The sequence below is a fragment of the Manihot esculenta genome, chromosome 3 (assembly GCF_001659605.2).
Source record: "Manihot esculenta cultivar AM560-2 chromosome 3, M.esculenta_v8, whole genome shotgun sequence".
NCBI classification, from domain to species: Eukaryota; Viridiplantae; Streptophyta; class Magnoliopsida; order Malpighiales; family Euphorbiaceae; genus Manihot; species Manihot esculenta.
In genome coordinates this window covers 25,171,058-25,181,909 of record NC_035163.2, presented here as the reverse complement: position 1 = coordinate 25,181,909, position 10,852 = coordinate 25,171,058, and the positions used below count along the sequence as shown (strand labels likewise).

Genomic DNA, 10,852 nt, shown 5'->3' with positions numbered 1-10,852 from the left:
CTAGAAGAAGCACTCGCGAGGAGATCAGAGCTCTTACCGTTTCAGTCTCTTGTAGGCAATAAGGGACCGGGTACTGCTAGAGTAACATCGTGAGGGTCCCTCCCTAACATAGCATCTCCCCAGAAAACAGCATAGATCCAGTAACACAAAGACAAGAAAAGCTTTACCCATTAAGCTCAACCTGCAAAACAGAAATCAAATTCTTAAAAAAAATAAAAATAAAAAACACTCAACATATACAACTTACCAGCGGTAAAAGACGGGAAAGCTACGACTGGACAGGGGAAGAACAGCCGACCCCTGCCTGCTAGGGTTGGGTTTAATCTGTGAGCTTTTATCTATTTTCAGCCAATCTGAACTAATTTACAGTTAAAATCTGTTTACTTTGCATTTAGACTTGATGCCTTTATTTTTAAATTAAAAATTAAAATTTTATTTTAAATAACTAATGCAAAATAAATAAATCAAACTAAAATTTTGAAAGATCCTTAATTTCAAATGGAAGTTGAACTTCTATACTCTACTTGGAGAGTCATGGAGAACGATGATACTTATTATTTTGTATTTTTAATTTTATTTTTTCTTATTACATTTTAATTAATCAAAAATAAAAAGACAATTTTTATCCTCTCAACATTACTAATTTTTACTCTCTATTTTTCAATAAAATAAAAAAGCATTAATATAATTTTAAATTGAAATAATTATTTCTTTTTAACTTTAAAAAAAACTAAATCCTCAAAATTTCTCATAGACAAAGCACGTTCAATAATATGAAAATAATTTTACACAGTAAGAAAAAAAACAATCAAATGTTATTGATGTTTGTCTTCGAAACAGACAAGTTTTGGACATACTTTTCCAAGTTTTATTCTAAAATTTTCTACTGAGATTCACTAAAACGACAAAAACCTCGGTAATAAACATTTAAACAAGCAAATGTCGCACTCAATCACTACATTTATTGGCACTATTTTTATTGTTATCTACAGGAAGATGATGCAGCCTGCTGCTGGCTCGTCCAGTCCAAGCAAAAGCCAGCCGCTGTTCATCTTGGAAAACAGCAACTATAAACCTAAAGAGCCGAACCTTCTTTCATTGTCTCTCATCATCACTTTGATGATCATTCTTTTTTCAGATCAACGCTCCAAAGCACCCATCACTGCTTTGCCTGCAACAACCATTTATATGCAAATCATTAACGGATTAACTCCAATGAGAACTGCATCAAAGTTGAATAAAAAACAAAAACACATTCCAAACATGATCTGTCAACAGAGGAACATAGATGGCAGAATTGTGACTTGACAAGGAGGATTATACCATGAGAATCTTTTTAAGATTCCTCATGTTAGGTAAGGCGAGGGTGAGGGTGATGGTGATGTTCAATAATGGTCGGTTTCAACTAATTACAAATTGTAAAGTTGAGTGTCTACCTAACCCCACCCACATGGCCAACATCCAAACTCCTCACTTCAGCATCAAGTCTCTAGATTTTTAATGAAACTTACCTATCAGTCCAAACCCAATTAAAATGTATTATTTTTTTTAATAAAATCAAACACTTTAGTCCTTTTATCAATGCTAAATATTGATTAGAATTATCTTTGAAATTAAAACAAGGAAGACTACATGCAAATAAAATCTGCTTGTGTTTGAAGGATCCAGGATTTGTCCCAAGGATAAATATTGAAGACAGAGCCAAAGTGAATTGTGAAAATCACCAGAAAAGTTCACAAAGAGGCAGGAAATTACCTGGGAATACAAGAAGGTTCCGAGGATTGCGATGGCAGCTCCAAGAGCATTGACTGGCTGGACAGGAGTGTGGAAAATGATAATGGAGGAGACTATAACAGAGATGCGTTTCATGGTGTTACCAATGCTAAAGGTCAGGGGAGAGATCTCATCCAATGACATGTACGAAACCTGGTTGTACAGATGATAGAACACGCTTTGTGCCGCCACCCACCTATGACATGAGACAACAACCAGATAATATGTTTAATAACTGATAAGCAAACTGTCTTCCTACTTAATTCTTTTGAAATTCGAACAAGAAATAAAATGTGCTTCATGCACAAATACAACATTGATTGACAAGAGGATCAGAAACAATGTCAACATGGTGTTCCACATTCAAAGCTCAGGAAAATCCATAGCAAAAACACATTTCTCATAGCAAAACCCAAGTCATTGCTATAGTAGAAAATCGGTAAGGGAACTGATGTGAAGGAAAATATAATTTTATTACAACTGCAAAATGGCATTGAATTCACAAGTCACCACAATTCACTAACAATTAACTGCTTGAGTAGGCAAGAGACTGTTAAATTGTGGCAAAAATTATTATGTAGAATCTCATCAGTATGAATGGAAATTTATTATGAGCTTGGACTGTAAATTCATAGAATGCACGATTTCTAAAATAATCATCTAGCAAGAGGCAGGAAACTTAAGTACTTCTAATTAGTGAACAAACAAATTCCTATAAAGATTTAACAGTGCTGTTTATTTCACTTCTATAATGTCAAAATAAAAGCATGCAGACAAATAATGATAATCCCAATCAGCAAAATAAAAAGTGCGCAGTCATCAAGCAGTTACCAAACAAAATGCGGTCCAATCTGAGAGACGGCTGTTTTCCATCCTGCTGCCCACATCTGCGGTCCCTCCACAGCAATAGCAAAAGGTGTAAGAATCAACAAAGACAACATAGAGAGACATGCGTAGTAGTTCATTCCGCTAACAGATTTCCCACTCATGCCCTTCTTTGAAAATATGTTCCGGAAAACAAATGCCAAGTTGGAGATCATGGCTCCCATAAAACCTGAACAAGACAAGCCAAAAAACAAATTCACAAGTGAACAAAATTCATAAAATTGACTTGCTAAAATTACACACCAATCCCCAACTACCCCCATCAAAAAAAAAAAAAAAAAAAGTAAGATGATTATGAAACCTTGACCATGTTAATTATGACACACACTTGCTTAATAATAACTGAGCAAGTTGATTGCTGTTTCAAACAATGTGTAGCTCTCATGAACACAGCTTCATTGAATATTTAAGCTTTTGCTTTCTCCATTTCCAAGTAAAGAAAAGATCATAGGATCATAATTTTCATATATCACATAAGAATTAAACAATAAGTGTCAGCCATCATGCACTGATTAATTCCAAGTTCATGACGGAAGGGAGTGAGAGAAGTATTCCTACCAATCATGTTGAAGTTGAGCTCAGTAACAGCAGCAAGTGCACAACCACCAATAATTGGAATCAAGGACATGTAAACCCCAGCAGGGAAGCTCTCACCCAAGAGGAACCTCGACACCAAGACACTGAAAGCTGGCTCACCACTCTTAATGATGTGGGTAAATGAAACAGCAACCTTTGACATGCTTACTGTTGCGGCTACATGTCCAATTGTGTGTGCCACAGCAACCTTAGGAGACAGAAATAATCAGAGAACACTAGTAATGCAACAAGCAACCAAAGTAACAACGCATCTCAATTAAATTCTAGACACCATGAATGCCACAAGGCACAATTCTTTGTTTAGTGGACCAGAAAGGGTTAGAAAATGCAAAAGAAATTAGCAATTTTACGGTAAATTTTCATAATTTGAAAATCTAGAGAGAAACCCACTAAATTGAATCCAATTGAAACTGGAAAATTTTTAACTCGCAAAAAAACTTTCATTCCCTATAATTTCTCGGCAAATAACAGAGTTAATTTCCGTAGTAAAGCTGCGTATTTAAAGAAATTGAAATCACATAAAGCTACAACCATCATTTTTCCTTTCACTCACTTTCATCTGCAACCAAACAAGGGGTAATTTTCTAAACTGAGGAGTATAGAGTCCAAACAAATCAATTGCGCAAATCAAAACAAAAACATCACTATCCCATCTATTTTCCTCAATTTTGTAACACATCAAACAAAACCCACAAATCCACTTACAGGGAACAAAGTCTTCCAGAACTCAAAATCAGTTTTAGGTGCCTCCGCAATCCTTGTAGCCCAGGAAACTAGCATGATGAGAGATCCACAAGCTAGAGAAAGTGTAGAGGTCAGCCACGGATATGGAAACGCATTCAACACCTTCTTGTTGTATATATTGAACACCACATTCAAAGCCCACCATGTCGCAAAGTAAATCCCAATCTTGACCCTCCTCGCAGCCTCTGATTTCGCCCCTTCAGCCTCTATTGGCTGCGATCGGTCGGCCTCGTAGGCCTTGCATGCGATCAAGGATTCCTTTTGAGGTTTTGAAACTGCAAAAGCCTCAATTGAGGAGACATGTAGAGGTTTTGACAGACATAGAACAGCTTTTGGGTTCTCCCGGGTTGGAAGTGACGGCAGAAACAAAGATCTCTGCATCGTTAATGGATTTTTTCTGCGAAAAATTGTGTCAGATCCATTGATGGTGGGTGCTATAGCAGATTGCTTAACTGTGCAAATCATGATGCCAGATAAAATTCAAAAGGGTCTAAAGAGTATGTCACAAAATCGCAGAAAACTATCTGAAAACAAGCAATCCGTGAAGATCACGATAGAAAAGAAGAGAGTTTCACAAGAAATATATAAAAAGATAGTCTTTTTACGACTCTTGTCGATGTGAAAAGGTGAAATAAACAAGATCTCGTTGGATTTAAACAAAGAAAGCAAGTCACAATCAGAGAGCTAAAAAACAATATGATCACTACGTTACGGAGCTATCTATGGTAGATTTATATAAGGCAGGGAGACAGAGATGGGTTTAAAATAAGAAACGAAGGCAAAGAGAACTCTGAAATCTCAGTCCAAGGAGAAAGCCATCAAGCGAACGGATCTTTCTGCATTAAAAGAATTTTCGGTCTCCCTTTCCCTAATAGAAAAGGAACTCTAGGAAAGTTGGTTTTGGAAGGCGATGTTACTATGTGGTGGTGTACATGTAGCCTTCTGTTTGACAACCAATCAGGGAAATGATATAGTAAGTCAAAACCAAAAACTGGGAATTTGTTTTAGTTAGTTTTTGCATAATTTTTTGTATTTCCGCTTAGAATTTTTCGTATGGGAAAATTTTATTAAATAAAAAATTATAATTTCCAGATTAATATGTAAATTTTATTATATTTTAAATTATATACTCAAATTAAAATAAGTATATACGCTTGAATGTGTAAAAAAAAATATTCAGTTGAATACTTTAAATAAGAAACTTCAATTTTAAAAATAAAATAAAATTCTCCATATTTAATTAGTTAATTTTTGGATTACTATATACCAAAAGATTTAACATAAATAGACTTTTCCTCTTACACTCATCTTAAAAGCTTTTGTTAAATAAAAAATTTTAAAAATATATCATTTTAAAAAATAAAAATATATGGAGCTCGGCAAATCTTATAATTACCATAGCATTTAAATAAATTATATATAAAAGTATAAATGAATTAAACTGTTTGTGCATTATTTGAGACTTAGCTTGATAAAAATTCGATCGAAAAAATAAGCTGAACTCGAGTTTATTTTTTATATTCGTTTAATAAATAAGTCGAGTTTGAATTTAACAATATTTAACTCGTAAACTCGTTTCATTTTTAATTTTATAAACAAACTCGCGAGTTAACTCGTGAACAGTCTTGCGAATAAACTTGTGAGTAGGCTCACAAATAAATTTATGAGTAGTCTCATTTCGACGATATCAATTCCAGATCAAAAGTTAAAGGGATATCGAAATTTGTGATTATAACAACCTTTTACGTTTTTCTCATCGGTTTTGAATTTGAGAGATTTCAATTAAATAAAAAAATTTAATTTAAAAGTTTCTTAATCGTCTTATAATTTAAATTTTATTTTTAATTTAAATTTATTTATAATTTAAATGAATTTGTATTATATTAAATTTATTAATAATATAATCGAGTATAAATGAGTTTAATTTTAAATTTTTTAAATAAAATTTAAATTAACTTATTAATGTTATAAATGAATTTATGAATCAAGTTCGAGTTTAATATTTATTTTATAAATCAAGTTTGAATTTATAAATAAAATTCGAATTGAGTTGAAGTTTAAGTCGAGTTTGAATTTGAATTTGAATTTAAATTTTTAAATTTATTTTCTAATCGAATATGAATTAATTAAAATTCAATTTGATTCGATTCTATTACAGTTTTAATTATATGTAACCATATTAACTTATTTTCTAACCCAACGAAAAGTCTAAGTAGACTTATTTGACACAACTAACCTAAATCTATAATAATATGTGTGTCATTAGAATCCAACTCAACGGCATCACCTACCATTTTAGCATTAGACTCGATATTCGCGTAGCAATGGTTACAGGTAGGCAATCATAAACATGCCCCTCTTAAGGCCAAAGCTTCAGCTACACGGACAAGAAGGATATTGGGAAAATGCCATGTAAGACCAGCTATAAAATAACCACGATGATTCTTAATAATAGCAGCAAAAGATGTTTTCATTTCATGTGAATAAATGCTAGCATCCACATTATACTTAAAGCATCCCTTTATCTGTTTAGCCCACAAGAGAAGACCTTACCCAGGTGTAGTAGTGTAAACATTAAGGGTATTTTTGCCAGTGCTGTGTTAGCATAATAAGATTTACTTAAATTAATTATTTTTATTATTAGTAAAAGTGATTTGATTACCGCTGTGGCTACCCTAATTTTGGAGTGAGCCGTATTCTATTTAAATCAAAAAATTGATCGAATCGAATTAATTTAAAATTTTAATTTAATTTTTTATATATTTTAATTCGATTCGATTTTTAATTTTAAAAATTTTAGTTATTTTAATTTGATTCAGAAAAAAAATTAAATCAAATCGATTAATTATAATAATATATTATTTTTAAATAATATAGAGAGACTACATCATATTAAAATTAAAATATTTCAATTAAATTTTAAAATATTAAAAATAAAAAAAATATTAAAAATTTAAATTTATCAAATTGAATTGAAATAAATAAAAAAATAAATAAAATATTATTTTTTTATTCATATAAAATATTGTTTTTTTAATAATGTAAATGCTTTTTAAAAAATAATATTCTTATCAATAATTAGAGGACAAGAGGACAAGAGACGAATAAATAAAGGAAGAAATGTTACCTATCAAACAAAGTAATCCTGAGAACATCATGGTTTATTTGAAATTTATTCATATAAAATATTGTTTTTTTAAATAATGTAAATGCTTTTTAAAAAATAATATTCTTATCAATAATTAGAGGAATAGAATGAAATGGGTTTAGTTGTGAGATCCAGAAAACAGGGTTTTATAAGATTTCTGTGAACTTAGAAAAAATTTAGTTGAGAGGAGAGTGGTTCTCCCCTTTTATTTTTTTTTCGTCAGGGACGTGTCCTGATCTTATTTTCATTGGGTCATCTATTTTTGCCATACTGATACGGACGTACGAGAGTACTAAGTCTCTGTTTCATGCGTAACGACCATTTAATTTTTCTCTGACACGCATGCGGATGTACTCGCTAAACGAATGAGTTGGCTGCCTTTCCTCCTCCGGATTAGACCGAAAGATGAGAGTAGGACCGGAGCCCAAAGGAGGTCTAGCTTCAGAGCTAGAAAGGTTGGGCCGGTCTGATTGAGAGATTTAAATGGAGTACGGTCTTCAAAATGAGCGGGCTGGACCCGGTTCGTTCGGAGGGTTTAGAAACCTTTGGATCATGAGTTGTTATTATAGGTCCGGCCTCGTAACGGGATGGAGAAATTCAGCGGTAATCAACTTGAATTTTGATGTTGATAATCAAAATGTGAAAAATAATAAATAATAATTAAAAAATATAAAATTTAAGACAATGGCTCTATAATTATGTAAGACTGAAAGTGTAGTGGATCTACTCTTTTCAGCGTGTGTAGACACTGTTTTCTTAAGGTTTCTATTTTTCATTCTTGATGTTCTGTTTTGTGGGTCTGTTCTCCGGTTATTTACTTCAATTTAGCTTTCTATTTCTATATTGGTTGCCATCGTTTATGGCTGAGTCGGTCGCTTTGGGAGGTTGGAGTGCTTCGTTGTTGATTGGTTTTCCTCGGTGTGATTGGAGAGGCTTCATAGGTGTTGCTTCAGGCGGTGATGGTTGGCAACTTGGCATGCAGAGTCGGTTTAAGGGGCGGCTGTTTGGAAACTAGTATTGAGCGAGTCAAATTGGACATGGGCTTCCCTTATTACGACCCATGGGCTTAGTGAAACTTCTTAGAAACTTCCTCTTTGTAACTCACATTTCGATGCAATTTAATATTGCATAGTAAAAGTCTAAAAGAACAATTACAGGAATTCGATTAAATTCCAATCAAAATCGAATAAAAAAAATAATATTTTACTTCTACCTAAGAAGCATGCTAAAGTTCAAAAAATGCTTTTTTTTTTTGTTTCCTTTTCTTAATGATTTTATTTATTTGTAGTTGCTATTTGTTTACTGACTATTTTTCTCATTCATTTGGGAAACCGTCTTGGCCAAAGGGAGTCGGCGATGAGGTCCGACACTGCCAACTCCAGAAACTCATCACAATCGAGATTCGCAAAGCTTGCCACAATATCACTTTCCACGTGTACCCTTGAGCCTGCTCTGTCTAAAAGTTTTGGGACCTTACAATTTCCCATAACCAAAGGGCTTCGCTTCATGTCTGGAGGTGAGCTGTTCACATAGTTGAACCTGCTCCCAGGATCACGGTTTAATAAGCGATAGCATATGATTAATCAACGAAGCACCAGTGGTCTAGTGGTAGAATAGTACCCTGCCACGGTACAGACCCGGGTTCGATTCCCGGCTGGTGCAATTGCTTAGAGTGATGAGGAATTCTGCGCGCCTTGATGGAAGGGGTCCATCAGCTACACCTGAATTTACAGGAAGAAAACAAGCGCAACTGAGCTCTATTTTTTTTTAATATAATTTTAGAATTAAAATTATTAAAAAAATTCTTATTCACAATAAATTTATAATAATTAACAAATAATAATAATAAAAATTAAAAAATAAATTAATATGAAAGTTGATTTTAACTTTTTTTTTAATCCAACAAAGAGTTGATTTAAGCATGTACTCTTGTGCAGAAAAATTTGTGTTTCATTCAAACAATCTAAGAGAATCTAAAGGTGTAAAATAGGTGGCCGGTTCTTTAATTCCATTTGTTACTTTATTTAATATTTCTAAAATAATATAAAAATTAGAAAAATGTAATTATTTATTAAATAAATTTTAATATTTTTTTAGCATTAATATTTTTAAATTTTTAGTTATTCATTTTCATTAACTAGTAAAAATAAATAATAATTAAAAGAGAAAAAAAATTGATATAGACATTTTAGTCCACAAAATATTATTATTTAATTTTATGAAATTATTTTTAATTCTAAAATTTGAATATCATGAAATTCAATTTTAATTTTTATTAAACTCAAACACAAAATATAAAATTTAATGAATTAAAATTGAAATAAAAATTAATAAAATTATTAAAATATTTAATAATATGAGGAATTTTTCAAAATAATTCAATCTATTAAATGATGATAGACTATTATTCTCAGGTATCTTTTTAAATCACGGTTTGATTTGGACAAACAAATCAAAGATGATAATTTCTATTGTGAGTATGAAATTAACTTCACATGTGGTGATAAGTGCAAGCAACACAAACATTAACACGTGGGGATGAATGCCCTCTCTATCTAATGACAATTATTAATTAATGACTATTTTTTTTTTTAAAATTGCCATTCATCTGAGTAGCTAACTATAAGACCAAATTCATGATTAGATTACACATTTTGAAAAAGATATATTAATAGAAAGTATTTGAAACTTTTGCAACCATTTTCTTTAGGAATCATGTTACTTTGGACCCCACTAACTAGTAAATATTATTGCCTTTTCTTTTCTTTTAATTAGTTCCAAACCCTTCAAATAAAATATTATATCAAGATTATAATTTACTTAATGAAAGTTAGCATTTCAAATCAATAATTTTTTTTTCCTTTAAAACATGATGCAAGAATAGCTAAATGGCATATGGATCATGACTTGATCAATACCCAATAATAATAAGAGAATGGGAGTAGGTTTAAGCCTTGAACACTATTAATAAATTTTTGTTTAATCAAAATCAAATCTCACTAAATCTTTTATCTTAATAAAGTTATAAGAGGAATGATAAGTCAATTATAATAGATTAGTGATTCAAAGAATATACATGGAATATAAAATATTATTCTTTTATCTTTTTATATATATATTTTTTAACTGAAAATTAAGATATGAAATCTAGTCTGTGAGTATTTTTTGTCTTTTTATATGTAATTAGAAAAATATACATTTTCAAATTTTATAGTTTTAAATCATTTAAATTTCACTTTAATTTAAGTAATATATCTTTATAAGAGTTTTAAACACTCTTCCTCTTTATCCTTTTTTTTCTCGCCGCACGGCCTTTTTAATACAGTGACGTTTGTCTCTATCATTCAGTTCTGTACGTATGGTGGTGTCAGTTTCCCTTATTTATGTCAGGCGGCCATTTAATTTATCCCAGAGAGCGTGCAAGAAAGGCTGCGAAAAGATCGGGTCTGCTGTCCATCCTTGGGTCCCATCACGGGGCTAGCTTCAATATAGCAGGTTCTGGTCTCGAGGTGGCCCAGGTCGGCTGATGTCTTCAGGTCCGGTCCATCCTGTAGACAGGCTTTCCTCGTGGTGCCTCGAGTTCTGGGCCGACCTTCGCTATCTTGGACCCTGGCTCGGTCTGAGAGGGGAAGAGACCCAGCAGTTATCAGAGTGTATTAAATTTCCTATCAATATAGAATACGGCACAAAAATTAAAAATTATAT

General features: G+C 32.0%; 1 protein-coding gene and 2 non-coding genes across 3 annotated transcripts; 2 read left to right on the top strand and 1 right to left on the bottom strand.

Annotated features, from left to right (window-relative positions):
* Positions 1 to 797: 797 nt before the first annotated feature.
* LOC110611469 (glucose-6-phosphate/phosphate translocator 1, chloroplastic) lies at positions 798 to 4,916 on the bottom strand. Its single transcript, XM_021751840.2, has 5 exons — positions 3,961 to 4,916; positions 3,217 to 3,442; positions 2,605 to 2,827; positions 1,756 to 1,969; positions 798 to 1,171 (listed from the first exon to the last, which is right to left on the bottom strand). The coding sequence occupies exons 1-5, from the start codon at positions 4,462 to 4,464 to the stop codon at positions 1,160 to 1,162; spliced, it is 1,179 nt and encodes a 392-aa protein (XP_021607532.1). The 5' UTR covers positions 4,465 to 4,916; the 3' UTR covers positions 798 to 1,159.
* A 3,822-nt stretch (positions 4,917 to 8,738) lies between these two features.
* TRNAG-GCC lies at positions 8,739 to 8,809 on the top strand. The gene has a single exon. It is a non-coding gene; the product is annotated as a tRNA-Gly (tRNA).
* Positions 8,810 to 8,817: 8 nt separating this feature from the next.
* Positions 8,818 to 8,905, top strand: LOC122723406. Its single transcript, XR_006350355.1, has one exon. It is a non-coding gene; the product is annotated as a small nucleolar RNA snoR114 (small nucleolar RNA).
* The last annotated feature ends 1,947 nt before the right edge of the window (positions 8,906 to 10,852 follow it).